General features: G+C 37.3%; 1 protein-coding gene across 1 annotated transcript in view; it reads right to left on the bottom strand.

Moving 5' to 3' along the window:
- Positions 1 to 4,392: 4,392 nt before the first annotated feature.
- Positions 4,393 to 26,867, bottom strand: part of LOC117409389 (RNA 3'-terminal phosphate cyclase-like protein) — a 34,835-nt gene continuing 12,360 nt past the window's right edge. The window contains exons 5-9 of the mRNA XM_034015369.3: positions 23,088 to 23,212; positions 22,334 to 22,459; positions 21,797 to 21,953; positions 14,349 to 14,452; positions 4,393 to 4,946 (exon numbers count right to left, since the gene is read on the bottom strand). Coding sequence (XP_033871260.1) covers positions 4,796 to 4,946; positions 14,349 to 14,452; positions 21,797 to 21,953; positions 22,334 to 22,459; positions 23,088 to 23,212 — 663 coding nt within the window. The 3' untranslated portion in view covers positions 4,393 to 4,795. The remainder of the gene's footprint in view (positions 4,947 to 14,348; positions 14,453 to 21,796; positions 21,954 to 22,333; positions 22,460 to 23,087; positions 23,213 to 26,867) is intronic.

The raw sequence follows: 26,867 nt of genomic DNA, 5'->3' as shown, positions 1-26,867 counted from the left end.
AGGCAGAGGGTGGGCATCCTTAACAGTACGAGCATTGAGCCACCTAAAGTCAGTACATATTCTCACATCACCATTCTTTTTCCACACCAGAACTAATGGTGAAGCATATTCACTACAAGACTTCCTGATTATCTCTTTCTCTTCCATCTCATCCAAAGTTTCTTTCAGCTTTTGGTAATGAGCTGGAGACAATCTACGATATGGCAACAGAAAAGGACGATCATCAGTTAATCGAATTCGGTGACAAAAGTCGCGTGCCTCACCACAATCTAACTGGTGTCTTGAAAAGATACTCTCATAGCGCTCAATTAAATCCACCAGCTTGGTCTTCCAGAATGGTGAGACCTGACAACTCTCTATAGGCAAGTCTCCCAACCCTAGATCTGGCAACCTGCTATTACCTCCCATTACCGGAGCGCCAATTGTACTTAGAGCAGTCAGACTGCCATGTGTGCTACTACTACATCAATTTTTGACACTACCCAGTTTCCCCACATTTTGATAACATGAACTTGCAGCAACTGACAAGCTCTCTTGCTCCTCGTGGAAACCTTCAAGTGCAATGCAAGGATATACATCAGCCAGTTTAGCATTTCTGCGCAAGGTTATCGGTTTAGCAGTGGGATTGATAACCTTAACAGGGAGCCACCCATCCCCCCAAAGAGGCGTGACCACACGACCTACCAATATATTTCTAGGCATACAGCGAGACATGCTTGGTTCAATAATAACAGTACTGCCCATAGATTATAGTAGACTTTGGTGGTAACCGTCCCCGAACGAGATGTTCTTGCATGGGTTGAAGAGTTACTGCCCTTTTTAATTTGACTGTACCAACTTTATCAGGAATTGAATCCCCCCTCCACCTTTCCAGGTTGGACAACAGACGTAGAAATTGGCTGTTGTCATTCGGGTCTGCAGCATCAGGTTTCCCTATCACTCTCCAATACCCCTCATTACTCTTGAACTGTCTAATCAGAGATTTAATAACATTAGTACCCAAAATGAGCTGATCAACTTGCCCTTCAACAACTAAAATGGGCACACTGAACTTAAACCCATACACTTCCAAATTGAGTTCACACATACCAATAGGGCTTGTCTGCTTCCCACCACATCCTACCAGAACAACATTTGAAGGAGCTAGAAAAGCATTGCTAACCAACCCTGCTTCCTTAAGTCGAGGCACGACCTCAGCACTCAGAGTTGTAGCCATAGATCCACTATCTAGCATCCCTTGTAATTCTAACGAGTCCTGAACCTTAACAGTAGTGTAAAATAGACTGTCATTCTGATTAATTCTCATGGTGTTCTGTACAACAACCTTGTTACCTTTCGGTAGTGTCTCACAATAACATACTACTGTTACATATATACAATACAATTCACCTTTCTATAGTGCCTTTCATCCCAGGAGTCCCAAAGCACTTCATACACACACAAAAAAAGAGTCTCATACAACATGTAATAAAATTTAAATTGAGACAAAAATGAGGTCTTAATTGCAAAATAAAAAAAGATAAAAATAAGATCAAAAGCTAGTTTGTAAAAAAAAAAGTTATAAAATCAGTATAACTGTAAAATTAGAAAAACTAAGATACAAATCCTTAACTTAAAAAAGCTAATTTATAAATATGGGTTTTTAGCCCTTCCTCCAGTTTTTATTTTATTAACCTTGGGAATAATCAACAATCCCACAGTCCATGATCTAAGATTGTGATTAGGAATGAGAGGGCCAGCAGTTTCTGTAAATAATTAGGCGGCAGTCCATTCAAGACCTTGAAATCATCTCTAAATTAAACATGAGCCAGTGCAAGAAGGTTAACATGGAGGTCATATGTTCACTTTTCTTAGTTCTAGTCAGAACTCTAGCAGCAGCATTCTGAACAAGCTGCAAGCGAGACAAAGCATGGTTTGGAGTATCAGAAAACAGAACATTGCAATAATCAATCCTAGATGACACAAAGGCATGCACTAGTCTTTCAGAATCAGTTACAGAGATAATAATAATAATATCTTTATATAGCACCTTTCATAGTGACCACCATCACAAAGCACTTTACAGAGGTAGGCTGTGAACTGTGCATTATATGCAGTGACTTAAAATAGGCCACTGATGTAACATCTCATCTGTAGGATGGAGCACAAGGAGGTTAAGTGACTTGCTCAGGGTCAGTCAGTGGTAGAGGTGGGATTTGAACCAGTGACCTTCTGCTTACAAGCCCTGGACTTTAACCACACTGCCTCCTAATAGGTTTTGTAGTATTTTTGTAATAGTTTTGTAATATTTCTTGGGTGACAAAAAGATGATTTAGTAATGTAATAAGATCTCAAAGGAAAGATGAGGGTCAAATATGATACCCACATTTATCATTTCTAGTTTTAATTCTGAAGAGACTGCTAATGTCCAGCCCAAGTCAGTCAGCATTATTTATGTGGATCTGTGAGCCCAGTAGCTTAAATCTCAGTTTTAACCAAATTCAACATAAAAAAAAAAAACGTGGAGACATCCAACACTTAATGATGGCAAAACAAGAAGCTATAATAGGCCCATGACAAAAATTTTATTACACATTTATGATAATTCTTAACCAGTTTGTTACATCTGGTTAAGAATTATCATAAAAAATCTGCCGTGTATATTTCCTTCAGCTCAGATTGCATACACAATGCTTGACTATAGCTTTTTTCAGATCAGTCCAAAGCATTTCTATTGGATTGAGAGCTGGTGATTGCGAAGGCCATTCCAGAACTTTTCTCTTTTCTTCAAGCTGATTTAGCCATATGCCGAGTCGTTGTCATGTTAGAAGATCTGCTGACCAGCCTACGAGCAGATGGTATCATTGTACTTGTAGAATGTTTTGATACATGACTGCATTCATTCAATCTTCAATCACATGAATGTCTCAAATCCCTGAACTGCTAAAACACCCCCATATCATGATCGAACCATGCTTCTAAATCTTTCTTTAAATCCTTGGCTGCTAAGCTTGTTTTTTTTTTTTTTTTTTAGCTGCTTGGACAATTCTCCTACCTGCTGTACCTGTAATTTTCTTTGGACGTCCACTTCTTTCAAGCGTTTGTTGAATTTGTTCTTTGGTACTTCTTGATTATTGCTTCAATTGTGGATTTGTAGTATTCCATATTTCTTTGATACTATTTTGAAGCCATTTCCTTTGTTGTAGTTTGCTACAAGTGCTTTTCTCAAACGTGAATCCAACTACTTTGTCTTGACCATCATCTGTAACCAAAATGTTCAACAGATGTTGGAAATAATTACCTCTTTCTGGCTTTTGACTTTATAATGCAGTTTAGTTACTGTGTAATGGTTTTCAATCAATTAATATTTAAAATTCGTTGTTATATTTTTACAGACTTTTAATGTAAAGGTGCCAATACTTTTGGCATAAACAAATATTTTAAATTGCTTTTTTTAAGATTATTTGTGAAATTACCAGAAATTGTGTATTTTGGTCTTTGTCATTAGTACCTGATGTTCTCTAATATAGCGTTTACTTAACATGTTTTCTTGAATTATCTTGTATTAAGTGCAGCGTGCCAATACTTTTGTCTGAGATTGCATGTTATCTAAGCTGTCTGAATAATGTTCAGTTTAAATACATTTTAGTTAATCCAAACAGTGTACTTCTCTTTACTAGTAACAAAAAAAATGAATCTATGTCATCTTTAGAACAATGGATATTGAAACATAGTGGAATTGACTTCCTAATTTTTGGTGTCACTGTGTATCAGAGCAAAAACAATGATGCTGTTATGAGACCACAGAGGAAAGTAGATCATATAGTCCTGACGGCAAACAGTCAAATTAGGTCAGAAGATGAACTCAAAGTAGGTCACCAGACTGCATTTTAGCATTGACCCTAACTGACAAAGCTGTGACTTGGAATACCAGCATATGTAACAGTGGCAGTCACTTCTAACACTTACACATCATTTTAAGGAAAACAAGAACAATTGGGTATTCATAAAATGTTCCACTGTTTTTAATTAAGGCCTATCAACATACTCTTGCTCACCGATTGTATAATTAGGATGCATGTCAACATAGATGTAAATGGTAACATGTAGTTACCATTTACTATGTGCTTTTAGCACATTCGGTGATTGTTAGGACAGAACATACGTTAACAACATGCAAGTTATTCTAACAAAGCCATTTACTTCCAAATCTACTGGAATGTAACAAGTGCAAGTGTTAAAATAACGTCAAGGCACAAGTACATATTGCTATCGAGACCAGTCGCAGAAACACAGAAGCCTTTTTAAACAGTTCTCACAGTCCATCAGCAATGAGACCCGTTTCTTGGTTTTATAATGTATTAACGATACACAAGTGTAATAATAACCATTCGATCAATAGCCCTTAAAGGGTCCATGTAAAAATGACATTTTATTTTTTACTCAACAAAACTTAACTCATAAGAACATTTACAGAGAGGCCATTCCGTCCATCAAATTTTAGTTTGGTTCCTAGGATCTGATTGATCTCAATTATTTGTTAAATCGGTTCTTTTATAAAAAATAAAAAAAAACAGTAACACTTATGAACCAGCAAGGACCCATTTCTCATTGAACAGCTTCTGCCAGGAGCCCCATTGTTTGTTTCTAGTTTTAAATCATTATAGCAGTTATTCTACTTGTACTTCAGAATCCATCTTTGATGCAATAAACCTCTTCATGTGCAGTATATCATTTTTTTTTTATTATAACAAATGTTTTAGTTTCAACTTTTAAAATAGAACCTAGAAGTCCTTTGAGGGTTTTTTTTGTATTATTATTTCAAAGTTTTGCTAAGGTTTGTATATCCAACTCCAACACAGGTCATCAGAACTTTCTCGCCACCCTTTCCATCCTCTTCTGGCTTTTGTGTTTCTATCTTAAACATGGTTTGGAAAAAACTTCTCAAATGTCGAAGGAATTCAATCCTGAAAGAGAAACAAAAGGCAACGTTTATAAAAAAAAAAAAAAACAACAACAATACTTGCATTTTAGCTCTGTGGGGTTTGAGTCATTTCAGATTGTATTAAAGGGGGGGAAAAAAAGTTGCCCTGGTCAGTCGGACCCCTAATGTCAAGACCGAAGAAAAATTAAGTAAATAGATACCCTGACTGCAAGTCATTTTCAACACTATCAAACACATTATCACTACTAGAGCCAAAATCAAACATTTCATTTGAGCTTTAAGTTTGGTCTTAAAGATTTTAACTGAAATACAATTTTATGAAGTTATAATGGTATAGTTCTGACATTAAAAAGTCATAGATTCACTGCACTGAGAATTAATTACATTAGTTATGTTGATCAAAAAATACATACTTATTCAGATTAACCTATAAAAACACATAAACTAATGTATATTTATTTCAAATGTATACACACACACACACACACACATCGTAGTCTGTCGCATATCTGCCCGTCACATATCGCCCTAACCAATCTCTTGAGCAACGTTAGTTTATTATTGAACAGAGAAGTTTAGTTCAGAGATTGTAGCTCCTACCAAAGTTTTTGTACACAGTGTTGTATGTGCTCCATACACAACCATTGCTGAAAGTGTCACGCGAGCTGTTCAGTGTGTTGACGCGGTAAGTAAATAAATCCTGTTCGCCTGCGGGGCGTATCAGCTTCAACCTCTGTCTCGCTCTCCTGCCGTGTCACTCAGCAGCGAATGCACGCACCCACACAGCAGACGGCTACTCTGTCACAAGCATTAATACCCTGTATCTTTCTAAACAAGGGATTTAGGAGAGCTCCCTAATAAAAGCTAATCTCAATCAAAAAACTGTCACAACTCCTCCTCCTCCTCCACCACTCGCACACAAGCACACACACATAGTCCTCTGCAGCCATGCAATCTAACTAACCCCATTCACTCCCGGCTGCGCAAGTGGTTTTAAGGTTATATTTTTTATTTTATTTTTTACTGTAACTTTAATATGTTTCAATTGCTGTTATCCCCTTATTTGTCCATCTTATAAGATGTTTTCATTTTTTCAGTTCTTCCATAAATGCAACAGAGTGACTCTGTATTTTATATGTCACACGCAGGAACAACATTTCTGAGTTTAATTTATGTTAAATGGAGCAGAATATATGCTATTAAAATTGAACAAAAATGGTTCCAAGGATTAGCAATAAAAGTCAATGTCTGTCTTCAGCGCAGGGGGCTATATCTTCGCAGGCTTGAATCTAGGCTGCTGGTTTATAAAAAGAAAAAGAAAAAACATTCTGAATAAATAAATAGTTAAGTTAAACTGTGTTTCTTTCTGTGGCCAATAATTAGCTTTATATATGCATCCTAAGCAAAATTACACAATATACTACACTTTGACCTTGACTTCAGTTTAGTGGCCTTGGTGCGTGTAGCAGGGCAGAAGCCCTGTACATAAGGAGGGTGTTTCTATGATTACTAATTGTAAACACTTTGTTTATGTAAACAATGTTGTGTTTATATAATTGTGGGAATGTGTATAAATGTTTAATGGGATGCCTGACGCTGTGTGTGGAGCAGCCTGACTGCTGCGTTTGGTTACGGGGAGAAGCAGAGTGTGTTTACCAGCTGCTAATTCCGAGCTAGCCTCAGGGCTGCTGAAAAGCCACAGGGGTCAGAGTGATGCTGCTGTAAAACCAACCAGACCATCTGTGCTGCAGAAGGACTGGTTTAATGAAACCAAGCAACCAACTCCCATGACGGCCGTGCGCATTATCCGAGGTCAGGGTCGGGGTTGGGTGGTCTGCCCGATGGACAGGGAGTTAATTTTGGGATAGTAGAGCCCATCCAGTGTATCAGACAGGTGTGTAAGTAGGTCCTCCATTATTAGCAGAGTAGCACTCGCCAAGTTCACGGCACCTTTTGTTTGTAGTTTTTGTACTGTGTTTTTATTTTGCCTTTTGTACGCCGGGCCATATGTCCCACGTGAGCTACCATTGTTGGTAGCGTCACGTGAGGTTCCTGTGAGTCTGTGTATCTGTTGACATCTGTATGGAAATAAAACCTGTGCGCCTGCCAATCCCAACCTTCCAAGTCACTGAATACACACAACCACCTCTCCACTGTTGGTGCCCTCTACAAATTTATTGAACTAAAGGACATTTTGACCTTGCTACCAACATGTGTATACGGTTTGCTTGTTTACAATGACGCAAGTGCGGATATGATTTGCTGTAGGAGGGTGCCTGCAATGGATGCTGTCTAAAGCATGCACTTGGAAGCTTTGTGTATTATGACTGGGCGCATTGTGCAACTCAAGAGTCTCATCCAATCACAGGGCTGAAGGGAACTCAAATTTCAATACACTATGTTTGTGGAGGTTCATATTCAACCGCAGATCCAGCTGCTTTGTAATGGAGTGATCTATGTGAATTCAGACACAGCAGAAGTCCAAAGAGGTGCACATAATTACATTTACATCTATTTTCTGTATAAATCTGTAGAGTTCCCTTAAGAACAGGCAACTTGAGTTCATGCGTCTTTTGAAAAAGAACCTACAGTTGTAAACATGATACAACCATTCATTATTGATTGTTAGCACATAGAAATGTCTAATAGTTTCCGTGCACGCCCTTCTTGGATCAGAAACTTTCTGTTCAATATTACACAATTGTGCTCAATCCAAGTTTTAATGACTGTATGTCATTTTTACATAATAATCTACAGAAGTGCTGATCATTTCTCATGTATCTACAGGAGTGCTTTTTCATTTGTGATGAAATTTCATTTGCACATAGATACACAGTATAGAAAAACCTAGGATGCTGTATTACTGCAAATGAACAGAAGGGAGACTAAACCTAAGTCCAAATGTATTGCTAAAAGGTAGTGCTACAACTAAGGCTGGAAGAGTTTAAATGGTAAACTAAATTAAAAAATATTTCCGTTTTACATTTTAAATTATACGTATACCCCTTCCCCTCCTCAATAAATGAAAAATCTAAACATTTCCATTGTTATTTGTACATCCTCTGCACCTTAGACTTGCCCCACCCATCCTCCAGTCCACCATGCGTAATCTTTAGCATTCAGAAAAGACTGGTAGAACGCAGATTGCAAGTGTAATATGTATAGATGTCGTGTGGGTCGGTAGATAGAAGCAAGTAATATGCCCAGTTTGTTCAAACTTGCTAAGGTATGCAGAGGTTCCACGGGTGTAATGCTCAAATCATCTCCAGCTGAAACATCCTCACTACCAGCTAGATGAAGACTCGGCCTAAGTGCGTCAGCCCAGGATAACACAATTTGCACGCCATCGCTTTTGTGATCCGGTAGTAGTGGCAGAGATGATTGTGATTGACTGGTTTACCAGTTCGATTTGTGGAAGGACAAGGATTTAGGTCACCACCTGTTTTTTATTGAAATTGCATCAAACCCAGACATCGAAGCTTCATCAGATCGCATTGAGGACAAAGGTGCTCCGGCAGTGAAGCACGGACGTGAGGATCCGAAGTCAGCTTTGTGTTTTGTACTCGGAAGAAACACACAGAATGCGCCATCCTTGCCAAGTCTGAACGATTGTGAATTTGAACAGTACTTAACTGAACCTGATCCTGATAATCACAGTAACCCTCTTAACTGGTGGGCACTGAGCAGTACAAGATACCAGCAACTGGCTTAACTGGCAAGCAAATAACTTACTGTTCCAGCCACTTCTATACCAGTGGAGAGGATTTTTTCGATTGCTTGGCATATGCTACAAAACGCAGAAAATCTTTGGATCCAGAAAACAGACAAGCTAGTCTTCTTACAGAAAAACAGGAGTAGAAGATTTTACCACTGAACTGGCTTGGATTTGTTTGGAAATTTTAATTTGATTCACTTTTAGTTGACATTTGCCGTAATTTTTTTTTTGTTTTTTGAAGATGACGAGGAGCCGGAATAAAAGGCTGCTTGAATTTATAGATTCACGTGCCTTCACGTGCATTATTTCTGTAAAATAACTTAACGAATGATGAAGTTCAGAATGGCCCAGCTATACTGAAAAAAAAGAATATATTAGTTGATTCCTGAATAAGCTGAGGTAATTTTATATCAGAAAAAAAATTGCACTTGTACTTATAAAGAGTACTTATTAAATATTGATGTTATGAATCGTTTAACCTTTTAATCGTTTAACGGATATTTAAACACTTTACACATATATTAATTTAAAATGTAGATTTACAGCCTTAGCTACGACAAGAAAAGCTCCAACAATTCAGGCCCAAGTAATACTACACCCATACATGACAATGTAGTTCATTGGTTCAATACGATTGCATGCATGGGTAAATCTTAATTGCTGTTACCATAGTATAGCATTGGTTACCAAATTAATTCTATATGGATTATCAGGTCAGTACTGATTTGGCAATTAGGAGATACCTGTTTGGTTTCCCTGAGCTAGAATCTCTGGCATGGGGACATTAAGCATAAAGGGGTACTAAGCTTTTTTTATTGGGAGTACCATTGCTATCCATATACAACCTTGATGCACAAGCCGCCTCTCCCCCTTCTCACATTAATGGCTGTGATCGTCATGTTGTCTTTGTGAAGGCACTGCCAATCTTCAGTTATCATAGTACTGTACTTTTGAAGTACACAGCACCAGTACCATGATAACCGAAAATGGACAGTTCACGCTCGCTGGCTCTGCTGTAGAATTCCTCCTCCTCTTGAAACCATGCAACATGCACTGTGTGCAGAATCATAAACAGTTACGGAAACACCCATGCAAATATCAGTCTGACTATTTCTGTGCCATTCAAATCAGTCACGTGCCACAGGAGTGGCATGTTTGAGCCACTGTCCAGAAGTACAGCAACATTTTGTACATCTACTTGTGCCAAAAAAAAAGTTTGAATACTGTAAATAACTTGTTTAAAACAAAACTACTTTGAGAATAAAGTAGGCTAACCCACTGCAGCCGCTTGTGTCGTTGACAGTTTCCTTCAAAACCATTATCACTTCACAAAAAGATCTTCCTCAGACACTTTGCTTAAGCTGCAATTATCATCGCTTGATTTAAAACCATGCTTGCAGAAGAAAAATGCAAAAGCAAAGTGGCGGTCATGATGGTGATTGAAGGTAGAAGTGGATGGAATATTCAAGTCTGAGGCTCGTAGGTGGGAAAGCTGAGCAGTATTGAGACTTGTTTTGTACAGGACATTAGATAAAAAGGTGTTCATATGAAAATGGCCTTTCCCTTCACTTTCTTCATAGGAACACAAGCATAGCGTTATCCGTTGTATACTGCAATTTTGATAACTGGGGTGTAGAACAACAGAAAACCACAAAACCAGTATACCGGCTCATCCCTACTCCAAACGCAATACAGACTTCCAAAAAACAATCTTTATAGAGTGGGAAGTTTTGAAAATGCCCCCGTGACTTAAATGTCCCTGCTTTGAAATTATAATTAGATAATTATAATTCTGCATCAGCCCTCGGGTATCTTGGCTGCTCTTGTTGACTGCTATCATTATAAGTGCAGCAGCACCACTATAGTCAAGTTGTGTCAAAGCTCCTATTATAAACACAATTTGAGAAGAATAACTCAAAAGTAGTTGAAAGAATGAAATTCGGTGAACAGTCATCCTGATTGTCTCTAAAATTGGATCAGTGCTTAACTATGTTGTGTACATTTTAAGTAACACAGTATAAATGAAGTATATACACAATCGTAAAATAATGTATTAAAGCTGGTGTTGCTGACAGTGACACTAAAGCATACTCACTGACAATGTAAGGGATAATGAAGCATACAGTTGCCATTAAATATGCATGTGTAACAGGGGAGATCTGTGCTGACTGTCTGGCGCCTGCGTGGTACTGCAGGAAGGGGGCAGCATCCTTGTAGATCCACCTGTCAGTCATGGCAGTGACACGGGGAGGTGGCTTTCCCTCTCTGAGTGGCGGGCCTTGGGGGGGGGGGGGGGATTGCTGACCCTGTAAGATAACGCTCTGTTGTTCCCTCAGCCTGCCCCTCCAAGATGAAACGAGCCAGCTGGCAGAAGTTCTGCTGCCGGACCGAGCACGGCCGGAGAAGAAAGAGTACAACAAACTAATTAAAAAGAAAAGGATTTTTTTAAGAAAAACTTGGGCAGAACCCCGAACAGTACAAGCAGGTTGAGGGAACGGGTGAGTGGAGGACAGAGACCCGGGCCATGCGGATAGCAACGGTCGGGGTAACGCTGCTGAGTGCAGCACCTTTATTTTGTAGTTTTATTACAGTGTTTTATTTTCCCTTTTTCTTTCGCCTTTTGTTTTCATTATTCTTTTGAGCACCTGTGAGTACAAAACATTGGACTACCTGTATTGGTATTACTGTGGACCTGACTACCGTTTTCGGTATTCAGGCCACAGACAACAGCGCCCTCTGCGGGCTAAAGAGCAAATAAAGCCTGAAAAAAAGAAAATAATTTATTTGTTGCAAATAAATCTTCTGCCTCCTGTGTGTCAGTGAATTGCCCACCACCGTTCCACAGCATGATATGTTCTGGAAGTATTGAGAAGGTATGCGTTTAATAATTGTTTATAAAAAAAAAAATGTGTGTGTGTCCGACTACTTTTAGTTATCCTGGCGATGTTTTAGGATTGTGTACATGCAGGCAGTTTGAACCGATGTACATTACGGCTTATTTATTATCACCACACTGTAGTTGGGTTAAGTTTACACTTTTATAAAGTAAAAAAAGACTGCTGATCTGCCATTTATATAAAAAAGCTAACATAAAAGTTAAGCACAACAGTAATACCATAGTTAATGCTTACATGTTATACTTGTACTATGTTCCTGGGTGTCTCGATTAATTTTCACCAAGTTCGCCATGGTGGCAAAGGTTTTGAAAAACGTACTTGTGTAAGACTATGCCAGCATGATTACTTTGAACATGTGCTGGTAGATGAATCAATACATAAAGCCCTGCGCAGATACAAAAAATTGTATCCGCAAGACTTTAACTTGATCCGATATGCGATTCGCACTCCTCCTGATATATCCATCTGCAAAAGTGCACACAAATTGCAAAAATATGTTTGAAGGTGTTGTGACTGTGGGGAATAATGGGCTTGTATTAAGCGTGTGTTGTCTGTTGAGCTGCCTGCTGTCACGGAGCATGCCTGGTCTCTGTGTCTGTTCTCTCTCTCTCTTTTATGAGTGTGTGGCCAGTTTGCCTGCATGTGTATGCAAAAACAAAACAAAAAAAGGCAAATTTGGATAGCCTAGCTGTATTTTTGTAAATGTTTTATTGCAGTTATTTCACTATTTTAGTAACTATAGATTGTTAGTAATTTAACATAATTTCCAAAAGCAAGTAACTAACTTCCATTTATAAATCAGGAAGACATCTAAGGTCCCTTTTTTTTTTTAAACAACAATTTTACATGAACAGCAGCTCAGTAAAGAACACTGACATGCCTCAGAACTAATAACATTTTACGTTACAAAAAAGAAACCACTCAAGTCAATAATACTTTCGGTAGCCACAAAGCTGAGCTACAGCAATAGAAGACAGCCACCTATAGCCTATGCCTACCATCGGCTCTGAATCGTGATCCCAATTCAGTTTCATTTGTATGTTTTAATAAGTTTGATGTACCTGTTTTATGGCTACTGAAAGCAGAATTTCTTGCATGAGACACAGGTGACGTATCCAGCCACAGTGTGTCAGTTTTCATCGACAAGTAATCGGAATATTTTCCAAATTGATGACTTGCCTTTCTCATTTTCCTTTAAGCTGTATTCACCTGTGATTAATTTCTTGTAAATTTGGTTATACATATTAAAAAAAGAGTTTGAAAACATTTTCGTTCAGAAGCAAAGTCAACTAAGGAAAGTGTAAACAGGTGACTGTGTCAGCTGACAATCATGTCACATGTTTATACTCACTGTACTCTGGGCTCGCAGTGGGAAAAGAAACTGGTGGCTTGACAAGGCAAGATAAACACAAGCTGAACTTTTATCAGCTGAATGTTAATAATTACATCTGCATTCGATCCGCCATCCGCAAAGATGTAAAACAATACACCTGCGGATATGAAGCAGATATCCGCGGATTTGCCGGGCTTTATCAATACAGACTTTGTTTAATTTTATTTTGCCCAATGAAAGCAATTTAGCTTGATTACATAACGTACGCACCAATGCTGGTTCTAGTTAGAAACAAAAACATGACTGTGATAGTCACAGTCGCTGTTTGCTCTCTCAGTAATATGCTGAAATATAGTTTGGAAATAGTAACAGTATGGTTCAAAGAAGATTCGGAAGAGGCTGTGGTCCAGCGGTTAAAGAAAAGGGCTTGTAATCAGGAGGTCCCAGTTTCAAATCCCGGCTCAGCCACTGACTCACTGTGTGACCCGGAGCAAGTCACTTAACCTCCTTGTGCTGCGTCTTTTGGGTGAGACGTTGTTGTATGTTCACACACCCTAGCCTCTGTAAGTCGCTTTGGATAAAGGCATCTGCTACATAAACAAATAATAAAAAGAGGAACAATTACTAAAAGACTAAACACATTTATTATTTTTAAAAAGGAGGATTCATCTTGCTACGATTTGAGTTTTAATGTCTGAATCAGTGCAATATTACTGTTAGTAGTGCCAGGTGAAAAAACACGGTAAAAAAAATCGCCGTCGTGCTGTACAATCCTACTTAGTATTACAAGCTTGTGTAACTAGAGCTGCGGCTGGTCAGGGTGGCATTTAACATACACTTAGTGTTCCGCGTTTCCGGTTTATTGTGAATTTTACAGAAATTACAGTGGAGAATGGTAGAGATATTTACACATGTGGGTTCAGGGTCGGGTTGCAGGTCTGTCTTATTAAGGCAAGTCAGAACGCGGGTAAGAAGACGGTGCTGCAGCGGGTTGCAGGTTTAAGAACATAAGAAAGTTTACAAACAAGGAGGCGGCCATTCGGCCCATCTTGCTCGTTTGGTTTTTAGTACCTTATTGATCCCAGAATCTCATCAAGCAGCTTCTTGAAGGATCCCAGGGTGTCAGCTTCAACAACATTACTGGGGAGTTGGTTCCAGACCCTCAGAAAGTTGGTCGGACCCACGCAGGACTCCAACACAAGCCATCGGAGACCCATAGCAACATTTGTTTTTTTTATACCACCATACATTGTTTCCAATGCCAGTGTTAGCTCTCAAAATAGCCCTAAAGAAATTGAAGACTCCATGGTGCTATGCTGCATTCAGCATTTCAGAAGCAGCCTTTTGCACTTTTGTGACAGTGTTGAAAGGGTTAAGAAAATGCCACACATAGAAACTCTGTTTACAGAATGGAATTTCAAGGGCCAAGGTGGAACTTTGGATCCTGCAGTGAGCCAAAATTGTTGAAAAATAACTTACGTGTATGGAGAGAGTGGGCCCAAAAGGACTTTGGAAACATCCTGCTGTCCAAGGGTCATGTACAACAAAGCCAAGCTCTGATTTATTGAATCCACACAGCCGCCCTGCAAACACAAATTGTTAGCGGTTACAAGCTCAGACCAGTCAGTTCAAGTTCATGCAAAGTATAAGAGCATTTATTTAATAAACAAAAATGTTCAAACCTGTAATAAACTCAAGTTTTGGCTATCCCTTAAATCAGTTAAACACTGATGATGGACTAGCCGAAACGTGTCTCGACTTGACTATTTTACACTTTTGTGAAGCAAGGTTTTTTTATAGTTTGTACTCAGTTCAATGTAATTTTGACTTTATAATTATTTTAACCCCCTAAGAACAGCTCACTGCAGTAAAAGTGGAGCCAAGCATGGTAAAGCACTATACAAGGATACAATCCAATGCAAAGCAAGTGAGGAAAAAGCATGGTAAACTGAACAAAGTTTTGCTATCCCAGTTGCCCAGTGGTTTACCCATGTTGCTGAAATCAGGGATGGAAATCAGAATCCTATTGCATAGCAGTTTGATCCATTCCTGGTTTTACTATGTTAAGACACACCTGTGCTTGTTACCTATACACTGGGTGAAACTGCTATGCAATACGAGTCTTACTTCCATCCCTGTTGAATGGATACAGATTGGTATCCAAAGAGAGACAAGCTTCTGCACCAGCACCAGACTACGAATTCTGTTAACTTCTCACCTCCCGAGGTCACACCAAACATTTCAAACAGAAGCAGCTGCAGCAAACTTGCTATTATGAACCGCCTCCAAAGCCTCCTTCCCATATTCAATACCTTGACCAATCTTTAAAATGTTTTAAGAGGCAACACAGAACACCTGATTGACCAATCTTTAAAATGTTTTAAGAGGCAACACAGATCACCTGAGCCCAATTTTAAATCTAGGGTAAATGCTTTCAGTTGTTTCAGTTAAGTATATTATCAAATAATATACTTACTACACGTGTGGATTAGGTCTCATAAAATCAATCTGTTTACTCAGTTACCCAATGTCTTCACATCCACATTGAAGCCCAGTGATGTTGAATTCTAAAATAATTGATTTTTTTTTAACCTTTAAAAGGAATGCATCTTTAATTCTAAGTATCTAAGCTCAGGTTATCCGTTTTGTTATTTTATTTGTTACAAGACTGTTCACTGCAGCCTAATCTACGTACTGTTGCCTCTGTAACTCCAGGTAGATAAGGACAGGTAACGCTTAAAATCTGCTAACATACAAATAAAACCACCACCCAAACTCAAACATCTGCATGTGGTTTTTATTAAATTAAATGCTGACCTTTGGAAAAGTCCCTAAAATCTGCAGTCTCAACTTACACCTTAATTTACAATCAGGTTTTCCCCTTTGCCTGCAAATCTATATTATTACAAATACTCCCAATTCAATTCAAGAAAAAAGTTGTATTTCTAAGATGTAGTTTAAATTTAACATTTACTGAATGTCTCCTTTTCAAAGAAAACACATATTTGCCAAGTGCTTTGAAAATGCGTTTGAAAAATAACATTAGATACATTTGTTAAAAACAGACTTTAAAAGTTTTTAAAGTTAAATGTTTAGACCACAAGAAGGCCCTGATCACTGAATTAATATTATTTTTTTTTTATTATTTTTTTTTAAAGCGGCGACTCCTTACTTTTAGTTAGATTAGAGTATACTTTAAATGCAGGAAACTGAAGCGGAACAGACACTTCCCTGATGTAAATGTTAATATTTTACAAATATATGTTTTTTTTTGTTTAATATCTGAAACAAAAACATTTCGGAAATGTGAAAAAACAGCAAGTTATCAAAAGTTCCCAGCCATTTAAAGTGGAGACATCACTTTTATCGCTTTTACAGTTGTGCCTATTTGCTTGGTGCTGGCCAAGGTTGCCCCAATTGTTTCTTCTAACATATATATGCATGTTAAAGTTATGTGTGCAAAAGTATGTATGTTCAATGAAAGTGTCACTCATATCAACTACATTTTTTTCATATTAAAAATGTGTTTGTTACACATGAATAAAATACATTAATTTTTTTTTAAGTTTGCAATATAAACCCTGTGTGGGAATTGACCCCAAGCCATGCTTTCAATGCAGTTTGCAATGCAGACGCCCTAGCTTTCACACCACACAGTTTGTACTTCCATTTCACAACATATGCAAGTAGTATAGCGGTAAAAGTTAGAGTTTAACAAGTAATGAGACCAACAAGATTTTGTAAATAATGATTATGTATGATCCCGACTGTATTGAAAGCTTTCATCTGATTTTGCAAACTATCATAAGCTTGATCTGTTCATTTAGTATATTGTAACGTTTTCATGTTTAAGAAGTAGTACACAGGGTGTTGAATTCTCAAAATGTTTGTTTTATTTGAAACTACAGATAATTCCTGTTCGGGGCCGGTTCTTTTATATATAACCTCCCGTTGTTTCCCACCGCTGTCCAGCTCATCAACCAGTGAACAGCAACACACATTCTCCCCACTCATTCACTCCCTCCCCCTTCCCATGTTAAGCAACTGCATGACCCGTTCCCCTTACAATACATGAGACAAACTGAACAGACAACAAGTCCTGCAACAAAGCAATTGTCTGGGTCGTTACAACATATTTTTTAATTTGAAAGTAAAAATATGAAAGCATGACGATATTTATGTACAAAAATCTTCACTAAATATACAATTGAACAAGAACTGTTGAGTATTTATTTTCGTTTCATACAGTATTAAATGGCAATGTTTATCTTGTAGTGAAAAATATAAATAAAATGTCAAGATAAAAGAAAGAAATGTCTATGTACTGACTTATGTATTAATTTATTTACTATTAATGTATTCATTTATGTTTCTTTTACCAAATATAGACTATCCTTCAGCATTAGCTAATTCTCAGAAACTAGCACTCCTTTTTGTTCAGTTGGGACAACAAATAGCGTTACTCTCATCGACCAGTATCGAGAGGAAACCGTACTTCCTTGCACCAATAGGGACCACAATGAGCATTACAGACAGGAAACCAACATTTTTCAGAGATCAAGATCAGAATCTCAGAATGATGATGACGAAAAAAATCTCCAAACTCTCCAATTAACAAAGTCCTGAGAATCTCAGCAGGCTGGTTTCATCTTTCAAAAAAATACTGCTTGTTTTCTCAACTAATCATGTAGCACTGATGACAGTGTAACACAACACACTTGCAAATGGAAGGTTATAGTTTCATCAAATCCCACGCATGCCAGACCTTTTTTATACTTCTATAAAAAAATATTTTTTGCAGACAAATGTTCCATTTTAAAACCAAAATAAATAATTAAATATAAATGATAGACGTCACAATAAGTGTGTTCCCTAGTAGGTTTCCATGTTGACAAAACAAGTTATTTGTCATTAAAACTTGGATGTCCTGTAATATACATATGCGTGGATAAAAGTGCCTGGGGTCTGCAAAAAAAAAAAATACACTGGGAGAAAAAGACGACATTTTTACCTTACTTTAGCGACTTATTTCTCTTACTGTATGAAATGTATTGACTTTTTTTCTACATTTCACCTAAGAGTGTTGGGAACTACATATTAAAAGTGAAATGGTGCTCTTGGCTGATTTACGATTCTTAAACTATCCTTGCTGTTTAGTCTACTGTTCCTCTCAATTAGTATCATCTGTTTTGGTGCGTCTTCATAGCAATTCTCATCCATTTCTCAAGCACTTGCAAGCCTCAAAAGCCAGCACAGCACGTCGACCCAATTACATGAGATGCTGCTAAAACAGGTATCTTATTGCTGTGAGTATAATCTGGAATTGGATAGTGCCAAGCCAGGCTTGAGAAATAAACAATGCATACATAAAACTTTGGAAAATCAAAAACAATGCATTCACCAACACACATTACACACTAAAAACTGTCAATGAATGTACTGTATGGAGGATTATTGAACAATAACAGGACTTTATCAATAAAGGCGATAGAGCCGATCAATAAAGAACCAGCTGTGATCCTGAAACTAAAGGCAGTGTACGATGTAAGTGCACTGTTTTTGTGGTAGCTTAACGGCAATAGTTTATTACAATCCTAAACATTTTAAACCAAATACAAATATATTTGTTTAATAATAATAATAATAATAATAATAATAATAATAATAATAATAAATAATTACTCAAATGATGAACAAAAACATTAATTACTTAGTATGACATGTTCAACTGTAAAAAACTGAAAAAAGGTTTAATCATTTAGTCCAGAGCTTTCCAAGCCCTATTGATTACAAAGGGGGGTCTTCTAGAGCCATAGTAACAAAACTGATCACGAACAAAAACATTAAAGTTTAAGATTCATAGTAACTGCTTCAGTAGTTTTCTGCTCACTAAATATTACAACACAAAATCGCTCAGCAATCTACTCAACCCAAGACTACAGATGTTCTTTTTTCAAGCCCATTAAAATGGAATACTTCAAGAGCCATATTGTGGCAGTCAACCATTTCATGGACAGCTTCAATTACATTAAAATACATCCCTGAAACTTGCCTTAGAAATAACCATAATTTTTTAATTGAAACCTGTAATTATTTAAATTTACACAATCTTTTAAAAACACCAGTTTAGGTATACAGTACCGTCAAACTGTCAGAATAATTGTGTGCATGTTTGGCTTAAATTTTAGGCTGTTTCTATGAAAGCTTGTATTATTTATTTTATTCATGTTACCACTTGACTCCAGCTAAGTTCAAAACAACCTATAATACAAATTACACTATCATAACAACTCTGATTTGCCCATGTACATTACCATGCACATCATCATTTGAAAGAGACATCTACAAAAAAATCAATTACAAAAAAATAAAAAACAGTACTATTTTTTGATTACACAGACTTGAAACAGAATAAAAAAGTAAAACATAAGACATTTCATGTAAGTACTGTACGATAAGTACTCTGGACAAATCACTAACCTGTACAGGGTCCAGTCCCAACTTGTTTGGATTTGTGACCGTCTACTGTAGAACTATTGATATTGAAACTTATGTTTCTGAAAAAAAGTTGGTGCCACTGTATGCTGTATACGTGATAAACATGCATACACATGTAAATATGTAATAGCTTGCTGAATTAATTTTTTAAAGTGCTTAAGAGATTTGAACCCAACACGATCATGAAATCTGAACGAAATGGGAGAAAATACATTTTGGCAAGATGCCTCATCACATTTCAGTCTGAACACTTGAACGGGTCAAGTTTACAAAACAATCACCAAAGCTTAGTTTAATCTTACCAACATAAATCCATAAAAAAAAGAAAGAAAAACGAAAAACCACACAACAGTGGTTGGTACTTACTTCAAACACAGCTCGAGCACTGTGCCTGCAACAGCAATGACGCAACAGCCTGTTTACTACATGTTCTGGGCTTGATGGTTTTTTTTTTTTTTTCACTGGTATTAATTAACTAAAGTCCAAATAAATCAGTGGGGGTATGCCCATGAACAAAGTTACTGCAGGTTAGAATCATCACTATCTGTTTCAAATATAACCTTCTGTCACCCTCCTCTCTCTCTTCTTCCCAAGCAGAAGGGAGAGTGTTAACATGCTACGCAATCAACCATTAAAAACAACACTCAGCAACCAGACGAAACATTTCGTTTTTTGGAACCAACAAGATTCACATGGTTTACAAAAGGTTGACTTCTGAGGAAAGGAAAAAAAAAAGGGGGGGGGGGGAGGCGTATAATGGAGCCTACTCAAACTGTTAAGGACTATTTTGCAGTGACGGAAATATCTGAATACCATCTGCATTAGACCATAACTAACTGTCAGTAAGCAGACAAGCCTCAGAACATTGGGTGGTTCTGGGTACGATCCCAAGACTAGAATGACTCAGCCTGGATTCAAATCTAAAACTAGATAATAGACAACTGCTCATATCTGCATTTCATTTTATTTCGTATTTGCGAAAAACAAGGGGCTCTACGTATTTGTATCAAAGTTGGCCCACTCTCTGTTACAACTGGGTGTAAAAGTTACCTTCTGTATGCAAAAAGTACAAGAAGATTATTGTACTAAATCTACTGTGCGACTCAATTGCTTATCTGAAAACAAAATGTCTAACCCAGATATTACATTTTGATATCAACAGCTGTGGTTCCATGTTTTAAGCACACAGCTACAGCTGCGTTGTTATTCCTTAGGCATTTATAAAACAAGTTTAACAGTGAAATAAAACCATCACCACAACTGCAATTAAAGCTACCAGTAACAAATTACATAACCAGAATCTACATCCACAGTATGGGCATATACATTTGTAAGTGTAACATACAGACATGTCAACAAAATATGCATATTTTATTCAATGGAAAAGCTTGAAAAGCCAGCAAATTATCATACTGAAAGATGCTTTTCACCACACCCATCAATTCTCAGGACACGATCACATGCCGGTCACTATATGCAGTACTGGATTTCATCATAAAATGTCTCCTTAATACAAATACCATCTGATAGTGGTTTCACTAAACAAGAATTATATGAAGCTCTTTTGAAAAAACAGCAAATGTATAGATCAGGGAGGAAACTTTCACTTAATAAAGCAAGTCCCAAATTACTGTACAAACTAAAGCAAATGGATGCCTAATCCAGACTTGGTTTTACTGCATTGGTCAAAAGCTTATGGACTTTCAAGGATTATTAACTGTGCCTACGCCAACTGTTCACATATTTCCACTGACAGTTGATACCAACACCTCTCAAAACTGAAAATAACCCATTAAGACACTGAGGCTTGGCAAACTACACTTTCTGAAACGCCACAAGCAATCCGTGATGTCAAAGACAAGTTAAAAAAGAAAGTTGTTTCTTAACAATACAAGCTAATTTAAATGTTATGTGCCACTAGAAATTCGTTTTTGTAAACAAATATTACCTTCATGGTAGCATTATCTAAGGGGCATGTCAAATCAGATCAAATGGTTTGTAAACATGAAGTAAAATGGAAAATGTGAAAAAGACTGTGTACCAACTACAGTCTTAAGGCATGTGTTCTGTATAGTTGATATGGCCAGAGTTTAAAGCAGCAGTCACCTGACCTCAATATGGCAGGCATATTACATCACAGGTCAACGTGAAGGGTGCCATTCGATTTTGCCCACAGTTTCCACTGCACTCAAAACCTGAAGTTTCCTTCGTAGATGGTTTATGACAAGGGTGTCCAATCATAGTCATGGAGGGCCATTCCACTCCAGGTTTAACAGGTAAAATGAGACCATCAACTACTTTAGGGTCTGGATGGAGGTTTAACTGGTTCTATCAAAGACCAAGGCTTGAAAGGCCAACTTTTGCCAACCGTGGTTTACAAGATTGATACACTCATACAAGGGATATTTAATTAATATTAAAAGGCTTACTCTGTAGATTTCTTCAAGTAGTAGCTTGGCACAGTTCTTGCCAAGTTCCTCTGGGAGGATGGGTGTCCCTTGTCCCGGAGGGTTGGAGGCCATTTCAGCGCTAAGGAAGGTCCCATTCGTTGTCTCTGCTATTAATGAAAGACCAAATCCTGGGGACCTGAAAATGTCAACAGTTCAACTAACACCACAATGAAGAAAATATTTACTAGTTTTATTAAAAAAATTATAATAAACAATCACAAAAGCAGCATCTCTGGGTTTTAATCAATTAATCTATCTTCTAGACCTAAACTTTAATGCAAAAGTTTTTAATTTACAGATTGCTCTGATAGATCAATTAAAGTCAAACAAGATTTAACCCCCAAATCATAATTTGTTCATGATTAAAAAAAAAAAAAAAAAAAAAGATATATGATAGTTATGTTTCTGAAAAACTCATACGAAAATGAGGATTGAGTAAAGCACTTTGAGAACCTAGCACATTGCAACACAAATAACACACACCCCCTACCTCAGCTGTATAGTAAGTATACTTACTTTCCTGAATTTGCTCCTTTCATGTGGTCTGTGTAAATGTATATGTCTGGTATAAACTGGTTCAAAATGCTTCTGGCAGAATCTACAATTCTGTTCGCAATCTGTGGGGAGACTCTTACTGAAAATCTGTGATAAATTGTCAAGGAGCCGCTTCTTTGTGTAATTTCTCAAAAACAGTACTAGGTGGCAATAGGTACACCATAAACTCTACATTTATAGGAGCATAAAACTTTGAGAAAAGTTCCCTATTCAGGTTGTGTGTGCTGCTAATTGTTATAAAATGGTTTGGTTGCCATTCTCTGATGGTGTGTCCCATTAATATAAAGTTATTTTGAATGGATTTTTGCATACAGTAAAACTGTATAAACTTGGTTCCATAGTACTACTAAATGGAAAGGGTAATGCAATGGTAACAGCTGTAACCGGCACAGCTTGCCACGTGGGACAGATTGTTCATTCAAATCTTTAAAGCATTTGCAGATGATTACCAATTCTTACCCCCTTTTATTGTGCCGACAATCTTTTGGCTCAATTGTTTTTTTATGTTAATTCAGAAAATGAAAATATTTTCAATATAGTGCTGTGCTGTATGTAAACTGCTTCTTCATGGTCTGATTGCAGATCACTTAAGGAACTTTGAAATGCCAACATATCCCAAATTAAAGAAACAAAACAGAGTTTCAACACCTAAACCTCCTTTAAAATCAACAGTCTTGGGACAGTAAGTGAAATAAACAAGTTAGAAAAAGGATACGCCATGCCTCGAATGCGCTTGACTTTGCCAGGGTCTGTTAACTGCACTGGCTTTATAAACCTCCTCACGGGACAGGAGAAGACAACCTCCCCCCCACCACCAGGGGGCATTCCTCTCCTCAGAACCTGAACAGACAACAAATTAAAACAAGCATTAGTTTGATTTACCACACAAACACATTATCAAGGTTTTGTCTTTGAAGGCGAGACAACGTTTAAACCAGTGGTTTTCAAAGTTTTTGGGCCGCTGGCATGTTCACAAAAAAAATGTCAGTTTTGCATCTATACTTTTAAATTCCAAAAACTTTTAAATAAACGTTTAGTTAATTAAATATGTCTTAAAACAGTATCTCATTTACAGTAACTCGTTATAGCACCTACAATGTAACTGCAGCAACTAGGAGAACAACAAAGAAGGCCTTCTAATCAGTTCAGTATTTATCGCTCTTATGATAAGCTTTTCTAATCTCTCAGTTTTAAGACTATGGTTCACAACATAATACAGTGGAACGATCACAGTACTACCATGCGTAATTGTTGGGCAGTTTTGCCATGAGTGAAATCTGTAACAATAAAGCCGAAACGAAAATGATTTTATTTGCTTCAAAATCACTTCAAACTTGTTAATAGACTAGCAAGCACTGGCAAAATCAGCTCAGTTTTATACAGTGCAAAACGTTTTAATGTTTTGTTTCTGGACTTTGCGATACCTGCACGATGCCTGCATTAATGGTCGTATCTACAACTTATCGACAATAACAATCAACCATTTTGTTACAGACTTTCTACAAGTTTGACACAAACCCTCTGGGTTTCTGATTGCATCATCAATTCCACATTTTTTTAAATCCATTGTCCGGTCTACTTTTAATGTTTTCATATCCAATTTGATATCTGACATTATTTCTCTTGTCCAGCACTTCTTTAATCTGTTCTGTATACTAGTGTGACAGAGGGCGGGATCACTACGAGTACTGTATGCAGCCCTCTAATTTAAAAAATAAAGTATCCGCCCGTTATATGCTATAGCCTAGGTTAAGATGTGCGCTGTAATTAAAAAATAAATACAAATTTAATTAAACAAAAAAAAACCCTGAACCTTCCAACACCCCCTCCCCCTTCCCCCTTCCCCCTTTTCCCAGGACATCTGGTAGCCCTATTCACATCACAGCACTGACAACGATATACTTTGAAAAATAAAGGCTATATATTTCCACTAATTAAACTTCCATAAGCTTGCAGCTTTATTTTTCAAATTGTATAATTGTTAGTGCCATGATACATATAATTAAACAAGCCCTAAGCACAGGTCTAAAAAGAATGTTACTTTTAAACAAAGGACTGTAGTCGCCCCATGAAGGAAACCTTTCATTTTCATAGCAAAATTACTGTAATTTGTTTAATTCTAGATAGTTGCCCACAAAACCGAACATTTCCCAATACTGATACACATCTGTGGCAGGTTACACCCGCCGATGTGCGTATTTTATGTTTTATGTGGTGTGTTATTGTTTGTATGTATGTATGTATGTATGTATGCATGCATGCATTTGGGCACCGTGGCTTTAGGTCAGCAGGGAAGGGTTAATCCCTACCAAAGGAGCTCACATGCAGACTGTGCTGGGGCCTGACTGAATGATTAGCAATCGAGTCCCGGCACAGCTGCATAAAAGAGGCATGGATCACTCACTCGGGGCTGGGTGTTCAGAGGAGAGAACGTGAGAGAGACGGGAGAAATAAATTAAAAAGAAAAAACAATTGCTGGAAGGACCAGCACGATACTTATTTTGGGGTTTGGTGTTAGTGTTTTGTGTTTGCAAGTTGTTTTGTTTAAACCTTTATTTTGCTCAGTGAGCTGTTCTGTGAAACTGTTTTGTCGCAGTACTGTGTCCATTCTCTTCCTTGTCCGACGTCATTCCTGTCACAATATCAATATACGATCACAGGTAAAGTTTGTAGGTATGTGTGAAAAATAGTATTTGACAATAAAATTTTGTGGCAACTAGGCTTGTTTCAGATTTATCCCACATTAATTATTAAATGTCTTTTCACATTATAGCACAAATATAAGTCTGTTTGTATTTTAGAATCCCCTGGATCTGTCTGTTTGACGTTGAGAATGCAGGCACTGCCCACAAGTGTACTAGGAAAATGTGAGCCGTCTCAGTAAACTGACCAGACGTCCCGTTTTGGACAGGATAGACCCACTTTTGGAAGACTGGTCCCAGTGTCCCCAGAACTAATTTGTGTTATAAAAATATTTAAAAATTCAGAATTTTAAATTTTAAAAACACAAGTGTTTTGTTTGTCATTAATAATACTGTTTGTAATTATTTGGACGGCTAACACAATCCAGAGCTGTCGCCAAAAGGCCAGCATTAAACCCCGATCAACAACACTGCATTTTTGTTTAACACTAAAGAACTGTATTCACCACGAGCACTAGAGCACGCACTGTGGACTGCGTTTGTGTTTGTGCATGTGTACGTGTGGGTGAACTGAAAAGGGACTGTTATTTCGGGGCCAACCCGCGGATTACAAATAAGCAATACACACCGCTGTATTGCTTCATTACCATTGTTATTATTTACTGTTTTGCCATCAGGCCAGTGGATTTAAAAAAAAACAAAAAACATTGCACCTGGATTATAATTGTCTGTCTGCTTATTGATCACCTGCACACTGCTAACCACTTTGCCACAGTATGTTATTAAACTAAAATAATAAAGTAATAGACAAACTAAACATTAATAAACTAACTGTCAAACTAAGTTTGTTGTTATGCAACTTGAAGTTTTCCTAGCAACTGTTCACTACGTGGTGAATTTGGTTATTGTTGAGTTTTATAACTAGGTTCAATAATGTGTTAAAATTGAAAAATAAAAGCCTTTATTTTACGCCAAGGTATCTTAGGTCAGGGTTTCCCAATCCTGGTCCTGGGTCCTTACTGGTCTTCTGTTTCTCATTCCAGCTGAGTTCTCAACTACTTAAATGAACCCTTAATTGAACTATTCATTAGTTTAATAAGACATTTTAATTGTTTTTAGCTCGTAAAACAGTTGGAGATCAAGTTAACTATACAATTTTATAAGTAACTTGAAAAATCGGCAACTTAATTAGCTGAGAACAATTAAAAAGGTCTAATTAAGCACATTATTAGTTCAAGTAAGGGTTTTATTAATTGAGAACTCAGTTGGAGTGAAAACCAGAAGACGCCTTAGGTAACTTTTTTGTACTTCTTGTAATGTTTAAAAAAAACTTCCAATGCGTTTTTAGCAATGAAAATATAGCAAGTTATGACGAGGAATAAAATAAAACTCTACTGTCTCAAAAGTTTTCTATAGCTCTTTAAACACATAGTGGTAAAAAGCGTCAAAGAATACTTGGCTGTGGAGTTACACCTCTGGCAAAACCGCTTGACTGTAAAGGGGTTAAATATATATTTTTTCTTTGCCTGCTTATTTCTATATCTTTAAAGTGGCTGTAGCTCACATAGCTAAGGCCGTGTATAAAATCGCGATTTCACGGGTTGCACGGAAATCGTGAAATTAGCCCAATACTGCGATTTCTACAATATTCTTAAGAACTAAAAAATAATTTTTGTATTTCATACAAAAAAAAAAAAAAACACATTAACAAAACTGTACAGCTCTGTGTCTGTGTGTAATATTCACCATGCACAGAGTTGTGCAGTGATTATGTCACGTCACTATATGCAATATACGCAGGAAATTAAAATACTGCATGCTGTAAACAAGAAAATGGATGTCTCTAAAGGCAA

The sequence above is a fragment of the Acipenser ruthenus genome, chromosome 2 (genome assembly GCF_902713425.1).
Source record: "Acipenser ruthenus chromosome 2, fAciRut3.2 maternal haplotype, whole genome shotgun sequence".
NCBI lineage: Eukaryota > Metazoa > Chordata > Actinopteri > Acipenseriformes > Acipenseridae > Acipenser > Acipenser ruthenus.
The sequence above is the reverse complement of the archived record's forward strand: the minus strand, read 5'-3'. Positions and strand labels throughout refer to the sequence as shown.